At 34.9% G+C, this 24,468-nt stretch overlaps 1 protein-coding gene across 1 annotated transcript in view; it reads right to left on the bottom strand.

The window, feature by feature from the left end:
• The window catches only part of LOC150104248 (carbonic anhydrase-related protein 10-like), a 185,663-nt gene that overhangs the window by 26,209 nt on the left and 134,986 nt on the right, over window positions 1–24,468 (bottom strand). The window contains exon 4 of the mRNA XM_090396435.1: window positions 8,938–9,126. Coding sequence (XP_090252561.1) covers window positions 8,938–9,126 — 189 coding nt within the window. The remainder of the gene's footprint in view (window positions 1–8,937; window positions 9,127–24,468) is intronic.

Here is a 24,468-nt window from a genome sequence, read left to right as displayed (position 1 = left end):
GTATCAGATTTATAGAAACGACAGGCTTGGGTATAGAGGTGGAGGTACAGCCACCCTTATCAAAAACTATATCAATCATCACTCAATAACCAACCCTACTACCACCAACCTCGAAATCACAGGAATCAATGTTCTCACAAACTCAATTGGAAACCTCAAAATTTTTTCTGCATACAACCCTCCATTAAAGAGATTATTGACCTCAGATCTGGATGCCATCCTTGGAGTAAAAGGACCGGTCATCATTGCTGGAGACCTCAATGCAAAGCATCCTGCTTGGAACAGTAAATCTACCAACAAAAATGGTCGCATCCTCTCTAGCTACACAGGATTAAACCATGCTGTTGTGGCTGGACCTACCGAACCAACTCATCTCAGTACATCTGGCACTGCTGATATCCTGGATATAGCCATCCTGCAAGACATTAAACTACAGTACAGCCTTACATCACTAAACGAGCTGCCGTCGGATCACAACCCAATTCTACTGCAATTGGGTGAGCAAGAATGCCTGCCTCCTCCTTCTCATTCAGGCATATCGTGGGAGAGATTGTCTAAAGCACTTCGGGATCAAATAGGACCCGTCCCTCTCATATGCACACCAGAAGATGTAGAATCTGCAGTGACTAGCTTCACCCAACAGATTAAGTCCGCTATAATGGTTGCATCCTACCAGAAACCTGTTCCCAAGCCTGATCGTTTGCCTGAGGACATTATGGACCTGATCAGAGAGAAGAGCAGAGCTAGGAAGAGATTTCATAACACTCGCGCACCTCAGGATAAGACAGTGCTTAACAGATTGAATGGAGCAATAAGAGATGCACTTAAAACACATAGAAACGAAGTCTGGGATAAAAAGTTAGCCTCTATCTCACCTATTGATCACTCTATCTGGGGCCTACTGAGAAATATCAAAAATAAAACCAGATCCCTCCCCTCTATAATCTCAAACCAGGGCCTAGTCCACACAGATGCAGATAAGGCCGAAGCCATACTTAAAAATCTTGAGGATCAGTGCAAACCTTCTTATAACAACATTGATTTCAATCATCTGTATAAAATCCACAGACAGGTTAGGCATGCACTAAACCTCCCGGACACCAGTGCCGATCATATTGCACCCGCATCACCTGTTGAATTATATGATATTATTAAAAAACTTAAGAACAATAAAGCTCCTGGACCAGACAGCATCTCAAACAGGGTGATCAAGCTGCTGCCTCGAAAAGCTATAGTGCATCTGACCAATATAATAAATGCAATCTTAAGACTTCACTATTTTCCTTCCACCTGGAAAATGGCTGATGTGATTCCTATACATAAGCCAGGCAAAGACCCACACTTACCGCAGAATTATCGTCCAATCAGTCTCATCTCCAATCTGGGTAAGGTCGCAGAGAAGGTCATCCTCTCACGACTCCAAACCTCAGTAAATGACCTAGACATCCTCCCTAAAGAACAGTTTAGATTTCGACAACACCACAGTACTACCCAGCAAATCCACAGAATTGTGGAATATATCACCACCAGCTACAACTGGCGCCAGTGCACAGGTGCGGTATTCCTTGACCTATCTAAAGCATTTGACAAAATCTGGCATTTTGGACTCCTGCACAAACTTATCTCAGCCGGTATCTCACTAAAAATTGTTCATCTAATCCGTTCATATCTTCAGAATAGATCAATGCAAGTTAAAATTAACGGTTCTACATCGTCCCAGCGCCATATCTTTGCTGGAGTGCCGCAGGGATCTCTACTGGCTCCATTGCTGTTTTCTGTATACATGTCAGACATCCCACACAATCCGATGACTTCCATTTTAGTACTGTATGCGGACGATACGGCAATACTAACCAGATCTCTCAGACCCCACTTCGTTACTAGAAAGCTTCAAGAAAATCTTCTAAAGCTGGAGGGTTGGTTCTCCAAGTGGAGATTGGAAGTCAATCCCCTGAAAAGCTCAGCGGTTCTCTTCTCAAAAAGGCCAATGTCTCCTGCTGGAGATGTGTTACTATTCAATACTAAAATTCCCTGGCAGAAAGAAACAAATTACCTGGGTGTGGTTCTTGACAAAAAGCTATCTTTCAACCAACATATCAAGTCTGCATGTGCAAAAGCATCTAAAGCCATAGCTCAGATCTACCCGCTAATTAATAGAAACAGCAAACTCAGCAACAGAATCAAATTGCAGCTATACCAGATGTCGATTCGTCCTATAATCACCTATGCCTCTCCAGCCTGGAGCCACACCTCTAATACTAACATTATTAAGATACAGCGAGTGCAGAACAAGTGCTTGAGAATGATTTTGAACGCCCCGTGGTATGTTAGAAACAGCCAACTCCACAGAGACACAAATATTCCCTATATTCTCTCTTATCTACAATCCTTAGCTTCCAAATTTTTTCTAAAGACGTCCACACATCCCAACGATTTGGTTCAACAAGCTGCAGCATACGAGCCAACGGACATATTTAAATATAGAAGACCAAAAACTATATTAGCCTCCTATAGCGTTACATAATCTCCATGCCCATTCAGGGCGAGCAAACTGCTCGTAAATTTTACCCTCACAGTAACCAGGACAGATAGCGGGGAATATGAAAAGCATCTTGCTTCACCCCTAAAGACATAAATGTCAATTGTCAATTTTATTCATATGGGCAAAATCAGAATTGATTGTTCAATCGACCGTGAGATGCGGTGATTGATTCATTCAATCCAATACCCTTGGAGGGTAATGGATGGCAATGCTGTAGCCACTGAAGTTCTAACTGAGGCTCGGCTATTGCTGTTACCCTATTGCCATGATCAGAGCTTTAATAGCTCAATAACACCTTATCCATACACTGTCCTCTACAGATAACGGGGAAGATGAAAAGCATTCTTGCTTCGCCCCTTTAAGTCAGTCCTTATAAGGACTTTATTCATATATTCATATCCGCTAATTAATAGAAATAGCAAGCTCAGCAACAGAATCAAATTGCAGCTATATCAGATGACGATTCGTCCTATAATCACATATGCCTCTCCAGCCTGGAACCACACCTCTAATACTAACATTATCAAGATACAGATACAACGTGTAGAACAAGTGCTTGAGAATGATTCTGAACGCCCCGTGGTATGTTAGAAACAATCAACTTCATAGAGATACAAATATTCTCTATATTTTCTCTTTTCTACAATCCTTAGCAATCAAGTTTTTCCTAAAGACGTCATACGCAGGTCTGCACTGCTCCTCCAGGCTGTCAGCCAGTACCTCAGCTTTATCTCTATCCAAGTGTATTATTACGTGATTGGTCTGCATGGGGGGGGGGTTAATTTTTTTTCTACGGAGGTTCTTCATGAACTTCCATATAGTATGATCAGCTGGGTTTAGGGATGTTAACTTCTTTTCCCATTCCTGGTTTCTATGATTTTGTAGGGCATCTCTTACTTTTCTGTTTAGGATCGTTGTCTTGTGTGGTCCTAGCGTCATGGTACCTCTTCCTGGCTTTATTTTTGGACTTTATTAAGTTTTTTTATCTCCTGTGGGATTCTGCTGGTTGATGTAATTGCTTTCTTGATTTGGTCCATTAAACTTCTTATTGCAATGTCTATCTCCTCCTTTTTGTGTATGATCGGCACTGGGCCGATGTGCTCTGGTAGGACTTTGGCTAGTTTATCCCATGCTATGAATGAGTGTGTGGGGGAGAATTGATCTAGTGTGATGACAATTTTCGTTTACGGTTTCCAGCTGGTACTGATATTTGATATTTTTTAGAACAACGATGTCTAGTACGTCCGATCTGCTGCAATGGGCTCGACAGGTCCCACAACTGTGGCTGAGTTGTGGGACCTGTCGAGTGTGGGGCCACTTCTATTTACTGTGGAGATGTACCAGGCAGTGTGCTTGGCATTCAGGTCTCCTGCCATAAGAATGGAGTCTGTAGAGCCTAAGATGGAATCCAGATCTGATATTAATAGGGGTTTGCTCGGTGATTGTAAGGTGCATATATCTTGATACTTCCTGCATTCTTGATGTGTACTTTTACTCCTGTGATCGCCGGGCTGATGGTTTGTGTATAGTATTGTGGTAGAGGTAAGGCTGGATGTAGATGGCTGTGCCTCCCCCCCCCTGGTACCTAGTCTGTCTCTGTTCGGTACATGGTGTACCCCCTAAGTCCTTATAAGGACCTGGCTTAAAGGGAAGAAGCAAGAATGCTTTTTATCTTCCCCGTTATCTGTAAAGGAGAGTGTGGTGATAAGGTTTTATCACTTTTAATGAGCTATTAAAGCTCTGATCATGGCAGGAGGTAACAGCAATAGCCGAGCCTCAATTAAAACTTCATTGGCTACAGCATTGCTATCCATTACCCTCCTGTATCCCCTTAATTTTGAATTGTTTTATATTTGATTAATATAAAGGAAACAAAAGGGTGTATTTAATAATTCTTGATTAATTAAATAATCCTGAAATAATATGTCTATATTAAATATAATTTAAGGTACTCTAAGCAATTAAGGTAAATGTTTAGAGAAAATAACTCATTTTGCATTAATATAGATTTTTTTTTCTTCCAAGAAAGGCATTTGGTGCTTTGTACTTATTTTAAAAAATTCCCATCATTATAGTCCGTTCTATATACTAGAGATTTTAAAATAAATTACACTCCTCAGTTCGTTTGAATTCTTTGCTTATTAAAATATTGTTCTAGTTCTTATGTATCATTTATTAATAGATTTAAATGATCTCGTTCGTTGAGACGGCATTAATATATGCTGAAACGACTCTTGAGGATTTAGGAAACGGGATTAACAATCATATGTTGAAACTAAGTGGTTTACAATAATTGCCTTAAAGTTAATACCGATAAAACTAAATACAAATATTTCATCTTAACAGATACGCTAGATCAAATCTATGAAACAGGTTATACTGGTACTCAAAATCGTAACTTTAGTTTAATCGAAAAAGCTCAGTCAAGTATTTGGGTCTCCAAATACTTTACTAAAAGCAATTTGTTTCCATTGATACCAATACAAAACAGAATAATCACAGCTATAGCCAATACTAATTTCTTCACATATTCAACTAACGACCTGTTTGCCATTCTTAATGCTCTGTGATTACGGAAAATATCTATTTAATTGTATACTGTATATAATGTAAACTATGATTTACCTTGTTGCCAGAACTCGCTGGTAGTTCGCAAGGCAAACAAAGAAATTTTTCACAAATCGTTTGAACAGTCAGCAACAAGCAGTTACAATCAATTGCCTAACGAGATAGCGTCTGTAACATCCAGTTACACTTTTACATCATGGACTTAAGTTGACTTTTATTTTAACGTTATACATTATATCTCTATTTTCTGTAAGTACTCGTATGTCCTCATAGATGGTCATTTAAGTTTTAGATACTGTATCGCCTCCATTGTATTTTTATAGTACCAGTGTGGATACAGCCCTTTGTTACACACATTGCACAGTTCTTTATTCTTAAGTCTTTTTTTTTTTACTACCAATCTTGCTGCATCCATTGTATTATATTTTCATTTGTACTACTTATTCAGATTACTATATTCGAATTAGAATATAGTTTCTATTTTTTTTCCTTGATCACAAAATTCTTTTTTATATTTTTATATAAAGAAATATAAAATTTATATTTCTTTCATAGAAAAATGACGTCACATCCATAATGGTTTAAGTTGAACATGAACTTAGGTAAGTGCAAGTGGTGGAGAACATTTAGTAGTGAGATAAGAATGAGTTGCCTGTTGCGTTAATGACTACGACCTGCCACATAATGCAAGCAGGTGAATGTTGCTATGGGAACACGAACGTACGATCACATATCCATCTTAACTATCAAATAAGAAACCATTTTTTGAATCTAATTTAAAGAAGGAAATCGGAGTTGTTTAGTTCTTTTTTTAACTGTATGGAAATGTGAATAAATTCTGCATCTTTGTTGTTGACGATGGCTTCAGTTAGGTTTTATTGTAAAAAAGATACTTTTATACAATCGACTTCAGGATGATAGCAGCACCGCTGATGTATTAACCATCTTGGCATTTTGTTGTTTAGGGCACGTGAAATTTACACAGTAATTAAATATGGTTTAAAGACTGAAGTCTTCTGCATCTTTTTTATATGATTTGTGGAGTAAAAATCAATTTTAGTTTACATAATTTATTAACACTATAAAAAATAAATAAACGATAAGTAATCCAAATAAATAAACCATGTGGGGAGGAGAGCATCGTAGATTTCACTTTTGGTATTAAATATATTCAGATCACTAGAGAATCATGATGATCACTAGAGAATCATAAGGTTACATGAAATGAGCTGAAATACGAGTGGAATGCCACTGAAGAGCTCACATCCAGTAGTGACTCTCCTGTTAAACCTCGGTTAGTGGCAGCACTTCAAATTCTAGAAAAAGCTTATATTTCAAATGAGCAAAAGAATATACTACGCTCTATTCCAGCCAATGAATGGGACTGTTTCGGATGTTCATTTCAATTCCCTATTAATTTTTTTTTTTTTTTTCATTTTCACTAACATTTTATTCTCTCTTTTCAGGTACAATAATACCAGCGGCAGAGTAAAAGAAATGCTACCGTGACCGTGCAACAGCCTGGACTTGAATCCATAGCTGTCTGTTATTTGATGAATAGAACGATAGGAGAAAAAGGTGTACTAAGAGAAATACAGAAAACGATAATACACATGAAATGAGATTCGAATCCCACTATTGTGGCATGTTCGAATCGAGTTGCGCCATGATTGCCTGCCTGCCACAAAGAGTGCGCAGCAAAAATTGTCAAAATATTGAGCAAACAACGAACCCTTTGGAAAATAGATAATAGTTCGTGTTATTGAACATTATACGCCATTTTGGCTATTAGTTACAAATCTTCTGATTTTATAATTTCCTAAACATTCATATTTATGTATTGTTTCTGATGCTATTTTGTAGAAAAGTGCTTTCAAAATAAAAATAATAATTTCATTTATGACTAACTTTTTTCATCTCCTAAAGAGCAAAACTGCTAATCACTACAGTTCTCATTTTGAGATTTCAGATAAATTACTCTTGTATTTAATTTAAAAAATGCGCACATTTTCCTTTATAATCATTTGGAAGGGAACGGAAAACTTGGATTGGGCGATTTGTTAACCCAGAGAAGAAAAATATGCAAATACAAATTACTTTTTAGACACATTCATCTACTACTTCCTGATAAGAATCCAAAACAAAAACAATGTTCACTCCCTATCCAGCATCATCTTCTCTGAACTGTCCACCATCAAGTTTCCGCATGTAATGTGGATCTGCGCTGTGGGTGAAACTTACTAACAGTACCGAACGCCAGAGATATTTCGCAAATCTTTTCAACATATGGCTACTAACAACTATAATAGTCCTTAAAAGGGGACTTGACTAGATGGGCGAAGCAAGAATGCTTTTCATCTTCCCCGTTATCTAGAGGACAATGTAAGGATAGGGTGTTATTGAGCTATTAAAGCTCTGATCATGGCAGGAGGGTAACAGCAATAGCCGAGCCTCAGAACTTCATTGGCTACGGCACTGCCATCCATTACCCTCCCTGGATACCCATTCAAACACAATATTTTAAAAAAATATTGTGTTTGAAATATATATCAAGTATTATTTAATTTAATAATATACAATAATAATGCACCGAAAATTTTATTTTTGTCTCAATCGCAACTTTTTTTTTTTAAATTGTGCTAATTTTAATAAGGCATAATAATTACTCGTCTTGTATTGCATTGCATTGCATATTGCACTGTTCCGGGTTACCATTTGTACATAATATCAGCTACCATCGTGTATTCCTGATTACGATTCGATATTTAAAATCACTATTATGCCATTTATTAACAAATCATTCGACTTTCTAATAAACACCTTCTTAAAGAGGCAAAACTACATCAGCTTTATTTTATAATCGTGTGAAAGTAAAGAGTTTTGTTCACTTTTTAAAAATATTTAGAATTTTTCTGGGAAATTCGACTGGATGGATTTTCTAAATAGGTATCTCTTTTCGAAGTGTATATTTTCTATTATATATGGGCACTTTACTTTTTTCCCTCTTGCAGCACAATGAGGCAAAAGTAAGAGCATCAGTAAGTGACGTATGCGGGCTGCCAGAATTCTCTATGAGAGGCAGTCCTCAAAAATGGTAACCTTTTCTATGGCGGTCTTTTTTCGAAGTGGTCAATATTAACTAAAAAGGCCAAAACTCTGTCAACCATTGGCAGTGATCATTTTGAAGTCGACACGTACTCTTTTTGGTAAGGCGAAATGTTTGCCCGCTGCCAATCTAGCTGTCAGGTTCGGGTGGTCCCGTGAGATTTGAGGTCGCTTTTGAAGAAATAGTAAAAGAAACTGTATATACTATATATTTTGAATTTACTGCTTTGCTAGTATAAATCCAACTCTCTCCCGTCCTAGATATTAGATGTTGGTCGGCCTTTAGCTGGTAAACTACTTCAACGCATCAACACGAAAATTTATATGCCTTAAGGAATAAATCAGAATTAAGAAATAGAATTTTCTTCTTGCAGGGTGTTTAAACAAAAAAGAAATTTATTGAAGTTACTTTGGGGAACGATTAATCAGCTGTTTGACATTTCTGGTGTTTTTTTTTTTTTTTTTTTTTTCTGTCGTCAGCTAACGAAAAGTTTTACATTCAGAGGGCGCTGTCTCAAAGTCGTCAAACCACTAAAATAAGTTCAGCCAGTGAACCAAAACAGTAAATGTTTTCTTAGGTTTATTGCATTTCGAAAATAATCGCAAAAATAAAATAAATCTAATAATGACACTGAATACATTTTTAAGTATACAACCGACTTATATAAAATTCAGTGCAAAAATCTGATATGCATGTCTATATATATTTTAAGCGTACCTACCTCCGCTGGGAATGCATGACCGGCAACTGTATGCTCCGATCCTCGGTCATCTGTACGACCGTAATGCAACAGCACCTCGTATACTCGGTACCTGTACGATAAAGGGCCACTGTGAACTGTTACTGCTGGATTAGTAGTATCCAACCGGAAGAGGACACTGTGTCCAGTATTGCTGATCGTTCCATTTACCTGCAAAACAAATGGTCAGCTCGTAAATATACTTGTTAATGTAATTTGAAAGATAACGTCTAAAAATATGACTTAAAACATGAATTATACTAAATAAAATAAAACCATATATATTTCTTTGACTCTTACAAATTTTAATTTTTTTTTTTTTACCTTTTGAATTTGTTCATAGACATCATGACTAAATTCTGGAATTCGGTAGCTGAATAAAGTTGCGAAGAATTAAAAATCATTAAATTTTTGTTCGTTGCGAAAAAAAAAAGTGCGTTAGAACCAACAATGAAAAAAAATCTGTTGCTCAGGTAAAAACTAACAAAAACTCTGCCGCTTTATTGATTTTTTTGCGTGTATTGCGGTTTACATAAGAAAAACATCAGTTTTTTTGGGGGCTTAAAAGAAATAAAGAGAATTCCAGTTTAATTTTTATTTTTATTCTTTGGGGAATGTTTTTGCTTCAAAAAATTCAGCCATGAACAAACTTTTTTTATTTGAATTAAAATCAGAGTTACACAATATAAAAAGTTCAAGCATCTTATGTAAGGTTATAATTATAAATCTAAATTAACTGCAATACTGTTTAATTTTTCATATGCAGATTGTTATAATACTGCTCTTTCATTTACTTTTTGTTTAAAGGGAAATGTGAAACAGATGCTCAGGTTAAAAAAAAATTAAATAACTACGAGGTATTTAAATACTTGTTTTTATAAGTATCAGACTATATGGAGCGACGAATTTCAAAATCCACAAGGCTTAAAGATCTTTCTAGGAGTATTAGTGGAGCTCAATCCTCTTATCTTGTTAAGAATGCAGTAAGCAACATTTTTGGAGTATTTCGTATTTGACTTTACATCGTTCACATACAGTTTACTATCTCATGACTTGCATAGCGTATCTTATAACTGTAGACCTGCATATAAATACTGACTAGCCAGGTATGTGTTACAGCTGAATGAACCCTTTTCCTATAGACAAATTCTTCCTAAGAGTACCTCCTTCAACTTCGAAACTCCTTACGGGGCATTTCCTTACTATTTCTTCAGTTTTTTTTTTTTTCTTACCTCCTTATAGCTGATGGCATCCCCTTATAATCTATTCACTGTTCTGCCTTTTATCACTCCACTTTTCACTATCCCCAACCGCATATTGTTTTTAAGAGAGGCTGCAGTAAATGATGAAACAGCAATTCTGTGCCCTGATGGCTTGCAAAGTTTTTTTTTTTTTTTTTTTTTTTTTTTTTTCCCGGCAGCATCGAATGAACCGAAGATGCATGAAACATCAATCAAAAATTCTTGGCACCAACGCTCAAAAATCTCCATTGTCTTCGAGTATTTTTTTTTCCCTTTCAGTTACGTCTTTAATTAAAATGTTCCGAAGCACAAGTCGTTATGTTTGCTAAAGGAAGAGCCCATCTGTGTCTGTGACGTTTGTCTTCTTAAGATTCTAAATAGCAACGGGATTTGTATTCCCTTATTAATTAATAACACTGTTAATGGTTAATAACTGTAAGGTTAATAGTCACGGCGATTTATTTGCTGTGATATCACTCTTATGTACTCCACCAAAAGGTAATTATTATTCATTACGCCTTCTCTGAGAAGCTACTTAGAGTGGCCATCTGTGTTAATTGACTAATATTATTAGTCGTAATTATTGTAATTACCATATCGATTTTTTTGCTCAAGAATTCCCTGTACGGGGATGGAATTTGAAGCAGTAATGATAATTCACAACACAATGGTGTGTGTAAAGTAAATAAATTCGGCTGCATCGATTTCTTGAAGACTTAAGTTATATTTTGAATCCGGGTATCCAAGTAATGTCATTCCATGTATTCTTTTTATTGCAGTTTGACATCGTGGAATATTAAAATCGGGCTGTTGTAATTATTTGAAAATTTTGCCGAAAGAATGACCCCCCCCCCTCCAATCACGAAATAGCTGCGACAAATAAGTCCCATCTACTGATATAAAATATATTGAGCTAAACAGCTATCTTAGATATCGAATAATAAATAAGTACATAAATTATCGCTAGGCTAGTCTTGTTGAATGACCATAGAGCATCTCTTCTATTCAAACACCGGGTTGGAATTCGATTCGCACTGCCGCGTGACATGTCTTCAGATAGCAGATGACTTTAATGGTTCTATATTAAAATATTGAAAACTTGAAGAGGATTCAAAGAGTATACGAATTATTTGCATCAGTTTGCCATTGGTATTAATGTGTTAAAAAAAAAAAAAAAGACAAACTGGATACAGTAAGAAAATGGTCGGCTGCTAAGTATCACGTCTCACATGGGACTGAACCCAATGGCAGCAGTAGATGGCCTCCCGATGTGATAGCGAAAAATACTACTGCTACTTGCTTTGTCAGATCGTGCTCTGAGGAAGTCTAAGTATAATGGACGCAGAGATAACTGTCGAGTCTAAGCAATAGAAGGAAACTGAGCACACTCTCTTATCAGTTATCAATTGACATATAGTTAACAAAATTCTTAAGCATTAAGTACCAGGAATTATGGCAAGTAATCGCCGATTTAGTTTCATACATTGAATAAACTCACTAATCTGTAGTAACATCTGCTGCATTCATAGTTGCTTTGCAGTTAAGCGGCACCTCTCGTTTGGCATACAAACCATTGTTCACCATGCTCAGTGTTGCCGACTCTAACAATCCTATGGCGCAACAATGTTTTATTCAATCTGAGCTTTATTATCCACTAAGCAAAGTAATTATGCGAGTTGCAGAATAATCTTTCCAGAAGTGTAACGAAAGTCCCGAATTGACTAATAAATAAGCATCTTATGAAACGATTAATTAAAAAAAATTAGTCGATTTTTTAACTATCATGTTGCGCGTGCTATTTAAAGAAGCAGGCGTTCTTATGTCAACGCTATTTGTATATTGGATGTAATTACGTAGAAATCTGACATCTCAAAGAATATTAAAAAAAAAAATGTGCGCATTTTTTTTTTTTTTTTTTTTTTTTTTTTTTTTTTTTTTTTTGATTTTGAGAAAAAAAATAAGTGCAAAGCTAGCTTTAGAGTTTTTAAAATATATATATATAATTTATTATAATAGAAAAGCAACCTAATAGAGCTTTAGTTATTTTCCGTGATAATATCTTTAAAAATGAGATAGAAAATTTACTGAATACTCTGTAGCTTTTATGGACAGGAATGTAGTGTTGATTATCCTAGACATGTGTTTGGGAAACACATTTCACAGAAGGAAATGAATGGAATTAATAGAATTCAATATTCTTTTATTAACTCAAATAGCATAAAAGCATACGTCACAATGGTTTAGTGTTAATTGCTGATATCTACTGCAACAGACAAGTGCCACAGCAAGGCTTGTTTTAGTTTTGACGCAACAATGGAAATGAAAACGTTAAGTTGAGATTGACAATCATGTTATATAAAGTCCTACATATATTAAACAATCATTTAGACATTTATATAAATCTTTGAATAAGCTACGAGTGGACTTTTTCCGTATGCTTGAATAGTGATATTCCTTTCCTATAAAAAGATATTCTGAGACTGTCTTAAGTTAGAAAACAATTAGCGCATGACAAAATTTCTAATAAATTAGTAAGGTGACACACACGCACGCACGCACAAACCATCTTACTAACTTTCATGTCGAAGTCAAAAATGGCTCCGTGGATAGAAAAGTAAAGCGCTTCTCGTAAAGGAGAGTAATCAAGCCAGAAAGATCATGCGGACGACATCTTCACATCCATTTTAACTACGGCACTAGTCTTCGGGTCAGCGGTGAGAGATGTTTACCGACATGGATGGCACTTCGCGACACTGGACGGTTGATTTATAATCCCTTTTACTGTAATATTTATTGCGTAATAGACGTACGCGGCTGGGGATGCTCAATAAAAACTTCCCATAAACGTTTAATCATTGTTTGCTTCTGCACGCGCGCTTCCACAAGTATCGAAACACCGAGGGAGAAAAAAAAAAAAAAAAAAAAGCGACAGCACAGAATCCATTTGTCTGTCCATCAATCATCGCCCAAAAATGTTACTTTCAGGTTCAACGAAATATTTTGTATTCAGAAAGTCCAAACACAACCACTGCTCCATTTTCATTAGTTTTTCTCGTGCGATTACGTAGTTTGATTTATCATCTTCTGATCAGAATTCTGTATGAGATTGATTTTCTATCACACATTAAAATTCATCTTCGAAAAACACAATTTTAAAATAATTAAAAAATGTATTTTGGTACTTTTTGACAACCAATGGCTACCCTATCTCAACAGTTAAGTATATAAAAAGAAGTGAATTTTAAAGGAAAAATAAAATAAAACGAACAAGGAAAGTGCCAGATTCTTTTTTTTTTAATCCCTTGAAACAAATATTGATTGTAAAACGACAGGAAATAAAAGAAGTAGTGAAGCGGGAGGTCAAGTTTCATCGACAATTGAACTATTGATGGATTGGGGGCGAGGAAGATCAGTCCTTCTGGCCGTAGCAAATGCGAGATCCGTGGGTCATTTTGGCTATTCCCCTAATTTATGATAAATAGGTAATAGAATCGAAATAATTTCCCCTAAAAGGTGAGTTTAAGAAGTCATGAAGAACTTTTACTATTTACTATAATAGAAGGTCACAGCTCCAGCAGAAGATCGTCGAACCACCGGCATTTGTCTGTATTAAAAGTATCCGGACAACGTAGATTTTTATTTTTCAGAAGTAAAAAATTATCAGTTATTAATTATCTGGCAACTGCGAATAAAGCAAAGTGTCACATTCACCAAATATTTGCTACAACCGTGGATTTTAATATGACTCGGACGTTGGTCTGTCGCAGTCATCACTGACCGTTCGACCTAGAAGCGGACAAGCTTGTCCGATTTCTAGGTCGAACCCAAGCATTTTCTCTGGGTTTGAACATGGTAAATCTCTCGTTTGCTAAACAGTCTTCGAGGTATACGATGTGTTTCTCTGGTATACCTAATACTGGGATGTTCAAACAACTCGATGCGAATTTTTCTTTCTAGAAGCGAGTAACTGTGATGTAAATGCGAGTCTTTCTTTTATAAATTTCATTGGTATTAAAAGCCTTCTTAATATTCCTGTAGATTGAACTCAAGAACTACAATCACAAAACATATTCTTTGATCTATGGATAGCGTGATTGTTCCACAAAGTGTAAAGTTTCTGATGGTTTTTCTCAGTCTTTGTGAAAGTGCGTTTTTCTTTATTATTTTCCTCAACTAAAATTTTAGGGGAGTTTCTAGCTATCTTATCACAGATAGCCAATCATTCACTTCTACTGGCCTAATTTCGTAATAAATAAGTTTAAACTAGTTGTTAGTTATTTTTGACAATCTGAGGTTAAAATAGGGGGAGGAGCAGTTACGTTAGAAACGTCATCGCAATATTTATACTTAAAAAAAGTTCTCTCGCTCTTCCTTGTATTTGATCCTAGCGAAGCATATGATAATCAAGAAAATAAACGGATTTTGTCGTCATTTTATAAAGAAAATCTCACGTACTATACAAGGAAAGCGAGTGAAGTCGCAAATATCATATATTAAGGATGATATGTTAAGAAATTCGATAACAATGTGTACATTTGGACAAGACAATTGCAGTGTGGATAGATTGGCTAAGACTCTAAATTTCCCCTCTCGGTTGCCAAAGAAAATGAATAATATAAGTCGTTCGCAGAGGATTACTTCGAATTTATAATATTCAAGAAAGACAGGAAAAGAGAATAAAGTGACAAACACATCATTGCAAGAATTCCAAGTTAAAAATTGCATTTATATATCGCTAAGTATCTTAAAGGCATTCAAGAACTTTTTAATATCCGAATATTTGTGGTCTTGTTTAATTGCAGAAAAGCATTCTCACGCTACTACCAAAGCAAGAAGTTTTTCCAACGCACGATATTAGAAACAGAAGCGTATTCCATTTTAATCTGCATTTTCTTCCTCGGGCAACACTTTAGCAGAAAATTGAGAAAATCATTTTTCTTATCAGCATGCAGCTAGAGGGAATAAAGATGCAAAAACCCGAAGATACTTGTAATAACGAAGCTGGTTTTATTTAATTATGTCACTTTCGCTTCCTAATGTGTAATTTACAAAAGTTAGATTATTATTTACATAAGTCAGTGTTCAAATTTTAATCACAAATCACGGAAAGTGATTAGCAAACGATATTTATGCAGCATAACAAAGTTACGAAGTCAACAATCATTGAAATTCTTTATTTATCGAGACCAACCATAAAGTTTGAAAACTTGTGTTGCCATTGTTAATAAATAAGCAGATAATTTACAACAATTAACGATTGCTGGCGCCCTCTACTTTCGAGGCCGTGTTTTTTTTTCCTAACAGAGGCGACTGCTTTCTAGTAATGCTTGCATAAATACAAAAGAGGGCGTTGTTGAAAATTGTACATTACAATAAAAAGCTGGCAATTACATGCTTCTACTCATTAATTAAAGCTAAATAAAATGATATTCAGGCTAATATGTTCGCTTTGAAACTCGCAGGAAAAAAAATAAAATAAACATTGTGTATCAATAAACGAAAGAGAAGTGGTTTAGTTAATGTCCTTTAATTTTTTTCCGAAAATACAAAGTGAATGAAAGGGGAAAAAATTGCGTCAAGTTTAGAAATAATTAAGAAAGAGATCTCTTTCCACAGATGTCAGATAGCTCCCCTTTTGTTCTATTAATTGTTTCGTTTTTCGTTACCTTTGTACGATTAGCCCTCCATTGAAATCTCGCTGTTTAGGAGCAGAAAATGCGGTCATTAATGAACCGATGTGTTTCTATAGCCGTACGCCCTAATGGATCATGGCAGACGCCGTGAAAATTCGTGCCACAGACTTGGAACGAACATCAATCAGCAGCTGAACTGTGACAAAGAACGAAAAATAAAGGTTCCTTGAGTTGTTTTGTTTTCTTCGTCTGACGGACACAAAAAGAAAACAAAAGGTGCTGCCGAGAAAGGAAAGAAAAGACTGAATTAGAGAAGGACTTTCTTGTAGATTAATGTGTCGCGGTGTGCCACACTAGAATAATGGCTTTTAACTAATTGTGATTATTCTAAATTGTAAATTAAAATGAATATCTCGTTTCATTATGGTTACTTTTCACTTTTGGAATTACGAAGAATAAAAGTGGGGATGTTAATTACCGATATTTGAAACATAAATAAATATTAATATATATATATATAATGGAAATTTACGCACAAATCTTGCTTAAATTTTAAGCAAGTTAAAAGATATATATAATTTCTTGTTATATATAATTTTATTTGTAACTAACTAAAATAACTTTCTATAACTATCTTTAATCTAATGTATTTTAATAATCTGTTAGCACACTTTTTTATAAATTGTATATAGATAATATATAAAACTTGTATTTCTTTTAAATTGTTATTATTAAATTATATAAAATAAATATATATACTAACTATATATTTTGTAACCAAGTGAAAAAAAAAAAAATAATACAGAGTAACGTCAGACCTGTACTGTGAAATTATCTTTCAATTGTTGATGATCTCAGCATCGTATACTATATATATATATATATATATATATATATATATATATATATATATATTGTACTATCCATATGATGGCCGGGATAAGAATAACCCCACTGTAGCCCATGCATGTAGTACGAGACGACTATAATGGGTACCCAGAGATGACAGTGCTGTAGCCAATGAAGTTATAACTGAGGCTCGGCTATTGCTGTTACCCTCCTGCCATGATCAGAGCTTTTAGCACTATATTACGCCATCCATACATTTTATTCTACACAACGGGGAATATGAAAAGCATTCTTGCTTCACCCATCTGGGAAAAAAAAATTAAGCTTACTATTTCTGAATTTAGTTTCTATTGAAAAGGTTGTAACTTTCCCCATAATGCATCGCAATATATATATATATATATATATATATATATATATATATATATATATATTCACACACACACATCCGAAAGGAGGTATGCTTTGCATTATGGGATACTAAAGCAATAGAAGAAATTTCAATCTCTGTACAAGTGGCGTAGTCGTAAAGACATTTCACGCGCTTACATTGAGATGAAGGAATAAACAAGAATCATTTCTTATGAAGTATAATTTATTTTGTAACCAAGTGAAGAAAAAAAAAACTACAATACAGAGTAACGTCAGACCTGTACTTTGAAATTATCTTTCAATTGTTGTGTTGCACAGCGTGATTCAATTGTTGATGATCTCACCATTGTTTCCCCTTGGATCCCTTGTTTCACATCCTGGTCACGTTTATAATCTGACCTTCGCATTATGTACGCTACGCGTTTTCCTAGTCGCTATTTTGCATTTTAGTTACATTCGATGCAATTAAGTTTTGCTTATGTTTCGAGGTCTTCTGTTTATTGTTTCTTTTTTATATAAATTATTGCTACGAATGATGGTTGCATTCGGAAAAGTTAATTTAGTTAAAAGCTCTCTAAAACCTAAAACACGTTCAACTGTTTGAAGTTTGGATGATGAAATAGATTTTAAGTAGCGCTATCTGCCATATTAGCATTAATTACTTCAATAATAAGGGAGATACAAGCGAGGCGAAAAAAAAAAGAATAGTTCGCCATTGTTGTGTGTATGACTTGTATTCCTCCATGCATTCATATGCATGTAGCAGTATACATGGGGGAGTTGTGTATCACCCGTGCAGAAAATTAGGAACTACCTCACTGCTGAGAGGACATTGAAGCCCAATCGGTTGTGATGCGAACACACCGCAATCTGTAGTTTGTGCATTGGAGCGAGTAGGAAGGATCCATTCTACACTGCAGTCCCATCAATTGCAACATCCCATTCCTACCTCTCATCGCAGATCGAACTTACGAGGTAAAAGCAAATGCCTCCAAGTATTTTTAATAATTTTTTTTCCGACCATTCATGCCTCACACGCATCGTATCATCAGTGGTGATTACGATAGCTTCCGTAACCATATTTTGGTACGATACGGTTACCATCTTAGGCTTATATTTTTGTAAGTAAATTACTTCAGTTCTCCAGACTGGATTGCCTTGATTAAGAAGAGGCGAAAAACCCTGCAACGCCGTAGGAGACAGGCTAACTCACCATCTGTAGGGGAAAAAAAAAAAAACTTTCTAAACGTTCTTACGAACCCAAACTTTTTCAACCAAAGGGCATCGACGATGCCCTTTGGTTGAAAAAAAAAGGGGGGGAGGTAAAATTATCATTAAAATGATAATTAAATTATTATTCTCCAACAATGTTTCTTCTTTGTATTTAAATGTTTTTTTTTTCCCTCTCTATGCGTTGCAACAATACTTTTAGTTTAAAATACGTTTCAAAATATCCAAGTAATCTAGAATATCATTCTTGCTTATATTTCCGGCTCATACCTTCTTTCTATCTCTTATCTTCGAAGTAGAACGTTCATATTCTATGCCAAGAATATTTTGCAATTACAGTTTGCGAAGCACTTCTCGCCTCATTTCATCCGTAGGCACACAAAAATACCGTCTTAGTATCAGTGACTGCCATTTGGAACGAAGAATTTTATTCTTGATTAAGAATGGCGAATTATATTAACTGATTTCCTCATTAACCGTAATTTTATAAGAAGTTAAAGAAAACTGTTTGCATCCAAGAAACTTATGGAGATGTTTGAGTGTAGAAAACTCAAAAATCTTAACCATGGCGCATTTTCTATTTGGTGTTGAATATACAATCTGCAACGTCATTCTCACGGAAAACCTTGTATTTTTTATTTAACAGAATGAAAAATTTTCAGCAGAAAATGCATTTAAGCCTATTTCAGATGAGTCAGTGATCAATCTTCATTAGTTAAAGCATTTGTTTTGGAATTCCTGCCAAGGCAACCAATACCATGAAGGCAGTGTATTATGTGCATTCTTCTCTGCGGTTTGTCCGTTTTTGTATGACTAAAAACCTTCCACCATATTAACCAACTCTCAGTCGAAAAGCCCGTATAAAATGTTATTCGAGTCCGACTGGTATTTGCAACCAAACGGCATCGCTATTACCGATGAAGACCACTGAACCCTCCTCCGAATTTTTTTTTTCTAAGCAGTCATTTAAACTCGCTTTGAGACGCATTAATTTTGGTCCGCTATATTGACGCATCACATTCCGTTCTGATGAAGCAATCGTATTAAGCGATTCTAAAAGCGAACGTATCAGTAGAAAATTATGAAACACGGAAGATTTGAATAAAGACCTTCCTATTTCTAGTAATGTAGCTTTGAATTTTGATTAGGAAAGAATAATACCTTCCTCCTCTACTTTTTTGGTTTGCTACACGATTGCATCAGTAAAAGACTTGTTCTCTGAAATCCATTTACTCATTGTTTCGTAAGTTATCAGCAGGCTTCATAGTTTAGTTCATTAATTCCCCCCTCCCCCCCAAAAAAATGGACAATGATTTACTCAAATGGAAGACAGCACTCAGAGATCGACATATTCTGACGTCTTATATACCCACTGTGCCTATCCTTTTTACTTCTAATTCTGAAATCTACTGTAAGTATACAATATCTCAAAAGAAGTTTCTCAAATTTGATACAACAAAAAATAAAAATCAAGTACTATATTTTAATGATTATGTGCAAAATATACAAAAGGGTACTAAAATAAACCTGAAAATCTTTCGAATTCATGCAGACATCTGTTATTTAAACTCTAATAATGACTAACAGAAAATTTCAGCATTTAGTCGGTAAGATGTGTCCCTTGCATCTCATCTGATCTCCCAATTTCAAGATAAACTGTCAAAATGGATCTGAAGATTGGATTAGATTGACCCAAACTATGCATATGATACGTCGTACATGATTCGTATTTAAATGTAGCATAAGGACTACAACCAGCACAAACTATCCCTTTCATTCCGACATTAATGACGATGCCCTATGCTTGGGAAGAGCTGGATTCAAATCCTGCCTTTATGAGGACTTTTCAGCTGAAGGTCGAGTTAAGTGAACTCATGAATGTAGTTGAGTTGTCCCCAGAGAAAGCTTGCAAATAACAGACAAGACACTGACCATTATGATGTTACTTGATTTTGTCTTAATTCCAAACCAATCCTTGTTTGTAAACCCTCAAATTGTGACCTCAAGAGACTCTACGCGGAGATAATGAACTATTGTCTATTATGCGAAATCTTTCATGAACTCGAACTTTCTTTTTCTGGCATACTTCAGATAGTTTTCAGATAAATAACACTGATGCTATTGGATCTTTAGATGGTTCAACTGTTTTGTGGAAAGAAAAACTTCAAGTCTTTCTCGAAGTCTTCTAACACTTTGTAACTGATAGTTATTTGAAACAATGTGAGTTATCCGAAAACAATTCGTTCACATAATCGAAAATCCGAACTGTTAGAATTTGGTTGTTTTACAGAGAGAGAGAGCACCTAATTAACCCAAAACGTGACTTTAACTCTTAAAGTTTGGTATAGAAAAAATGTTTGTACTCTCCAGATAACACATATACAAAATTTTCCTTTTCCCACACAAAGTAAGATAAAAACACACCAACAGTATAACCAGCAGCATGCAAAAACATGTCGTTGAGTCATCTGCACAAAAGGTTCATTTTTGAAGGAACTGTCAGGGTAGGGCATGGTAAGTGTAAACAGTACTATAAGAAAATACCATAGAGTCCAGTGACTTTGGACTTAAGGTAATCGTTCATCCACTGCAGCTGCTGTTTTGTGTTTGGTAATGTAAAGATAATGGGTGAGCCACAAATTCTTTGAAAGTTTCTTTGTGAAAAGTTCTAATTGTTTAGAATTTTGTAAACGAAAGTTAACATAAAATATACGATCAGAGCTAATAATCAGTGAAATAATAAATAACTATTTGTGGTGCCATATGAAGTAATCTAAGAAGAACAAGAATGAAGGAAAACGATTATGAAAAATCGACAGTGGGTGAAAAATACGAATTTTCAGTTATCATTGCAATAATTGATTGACAATTTCTTTTGAATAAGAGTTCAAATTTATTTCCTAAAGAAATTTGTATTTCTGATAGAATTATTGCAAGATATGCATTGACAAAATCACCTTGTAGTTGGAAAGAATTACCTGAAAGAGTTCTTGGTTAATAAAATATAACCATCAGCTGGAGTGAGAAAATTGGTTCACTACCAGTTTGTCCTCTGGACAAACTAAAGAAATTGAATGATAGAATCAACATGCAAATATCAAATATTACTCGCCAAAGGAAAAGAAAAATCAAAAACATCAGCAAGGTTAATAGGGAGACCTGTTCTTGATTTATTTGAAATTGGATGCCCAAAACGTGAAAACATAACGTGTACTTTTAAATGCTTTTGGAAACATAACGAAAGATTCTGTGCTTTTAATAATTATCAGAAATATATGTATTGGTTTCAAAAAAATAAATATGCAACCCTTAATTTTACTACTACAGTAATAAATTCCCAACGATCACCAAATGAAAAATTAACTTTCAGATGAGAGTCACATTGTCAAAAACCACATGATGGCAATTCCACAACCATGGAAGAACCTTTGATGTATTTTTCAATTTATTTATTTTCTGTATTGTTAGATTCAGTAAATACAATTTGTAAATAATATTTCATTCAAATAAAATGTGTAAATTTAAATGAACATTGGGTGTCGTTGATGTGTTATACAAATTTAAGGAGGAGGATAACATTTTTTTCCCCTTGTGAAATTTCATACCACAAATAACTAGAGACTTTTTTTTTGATTAATTGAATTAAAAGTCCTATTTGATCATGCAAGCCCTCAATATTTCATGAAATTGTCAACTCTTGGAAGCAAAAGGAATAATCGGATATTAAATTAATAGCCAGAATTTTAGTGGAGAAGATTTCACCTGAAAAGTCACAACACTGTTAGAGTTTGGTTATTTTACAGAACCGTTAGATATTTTAAACCAACGACACGTTACTAAAACTCTTAAAAAGATTGCTGTAGAAAAATGCTGCAGAGAGTTCAAAACCTTGTTTGTCTCATATCCGTTAATTAAAATTACTAATGCTAAAGAAATAATAAATAAAATAACTAAATTCCAGTTACAGAAATAGGTTAAGAGCAAAAGGAATCGAAGGTAAAATTAATAGGCATATTGTTTTTTAAAAAAAAAAAATGCAAGCATTAATTTCCCACGGGAACCAAGAATTCGAACATACACACGATTTCTCCCCTATGTACAACAATTTGGGGACCGACCGGATAAGAGAGAGATCTTTAAGATAAGTCTACAGTGTTGGAAAATAAAATTCACATACATTTTATATATTTATTAATTTTGCTCAGTTATTCTGTTAGAATATGAAAGTTAAAAGTAAAATACAGAAAATAACCAATCAATTTGAAAAAAAAAATAATTTCACTTGTCAGAATTCCATACTCGAAACAGCACTCTGAATTCGAAACAGGAAATAATGCTTACCCTAAACTAAACGGCGCATAGACTTTCCCACCAAGCTTGGGAAATCATAGCATGAGCAACTGTGGGAAAGAATTAATACAGACAACCAATCAGATAGTAATTAAATTAAGTAGTCAACTAGCTTTTCTGGTTATTTACAGAAATATCTTTCAACTCCTGTTTTTGGTGTGAATATATGTTAGCCACAGTAACCTATAATGAAAAAGTGAACTGCATTTTCAGACTTTTGTTTGTGTTCTGTGAATATATGTTAAAAAATCAACAATTTTGAACATCCAGAAAACCTAGATAGTACCAAGATATTCCCATTCTGGAAAGAAATGTAAGTTAATTATTTTTCTTTTAACTTGAACATAACAATTGATAATTGTAATTTCAATAATCACTGCTCGTATGTTTTGGTAAGCGTAATTATAATACTGAATAGTTTTTTTTTATGCATTCGTGATATCTGTAAATTCCTATTTCTGCATATTGCATTGTAAATTATATCTGTAAAATAAATATGTAAACTTAGAAGAACAAACATGATGTCTTATGTATGTTTAAGTAAGATCATTTCGAAATCACCATGAATTCACACACGTCTGCATATTGCATTGTAAATAATATCTGTGAAGTAAATATGTAAACTTAAAAGAATAAAACAGCGTCGTTGGTGTGTTATGTATATTTAAGTAAGATCACTTTGGAAATCGCAGTGAATTCTCACAGGATTTGTTTATTTATTTATTGAACTTTAAGATCTTAATTTAGACAAATCAAAATATTCGGATGAATTATGAATAAAATATGAATTTGAATTAGAATATAGAAGAAAATCCGGATGAGATATGGGGAAAAAAAGTGTGTGTTTAAGGGACACCAGTATATAATTAAATTATTCAGAAAAGCTCGAAACACTCCTGCCTTCACGACTTTCTCTAAGAATTCCTACCCTTTAACAGGAAAGAAATACCCCATAATGTATTGGAAATTAGTACAACCGAACAAAACATGACAATGACGGATGTGTATCACCCTGGGAAAATTCCAAGATATCTTATCTCAAACATCGCCCACAATTCCATAGCCAAACCAAAATACCATGTGATATCACAGAAAGAGATATGTTCCCCAGAAATTTCCAAACACATAACGTCACAATTCTTCTCTCTAAATATCACCCACTCACTTATTTACAAATAACAAATGATGTCACTTATCTTCATCTGATAAACATTCACGTCCTGATTCCTTATCTTATCTTGATCTGGTCAGAAGTGTCCCACCAATCACGACACCATTCCTTATACACTAATATATTTCCCTTTTCCATTCAAAACAATAACATCACTTGTTTACAACTAACAAATGACGTCATTTATCGACATCTCATAAGAACACACACCCACGTCACGATTCCTTATCTTGATTTTGTCACTAGTGCACCACCAATCACGACACGAATCCTCATCTCTACCATCACCCATAATTCCATACGCAAACCAAAACACAAGGACACACGTCACTAACACATATGCCCCCAGGGATATTCCAAACATGCCAATATCATGACATCACGCCCACGATGACGTCATCATCTCAACAACCAATCACGACTCCTTATCTTGATCTTGTCACTAGTGACCGGAGTACTACTAAACTGACTAGAAGAACACACAACGGACCTCAGCCATTGGCTTCGTATCATTCGTTGCCTCCGTCATAATTCTGAAACAAACCAAGAAAAGAGATTTTCTGCTCGCTAACTGAACATTGGGGAATTAACCAAAACGGATTCAGGAGAGTGGCGGCTACTCCAGGCATTCCAAATCACGACACAACTTGAACTTTCTGCATCTTTC

Source organism: Typopeltis vanoorti, chromosome 8 (assembly GCF_054136105.1).
Source record: "Typopeltis vanoorti isolate ZY-2024b chromosome 8, IOZ_Tvanoo_1.0, whole genome shotgun sequence".
Taxonomy (NCBI): Eukaryota; Metazoa; Arthropoda; class Arachnida; order Uropygi; family Thelyphonidae; genus Typopeltis; species Typopeltis vanoorti.
The sequence above is the reverse complement of the archived record's forward strand: the minus strand, read 5'-3'. Positions and strand labels throughout refer to the sequence as shown.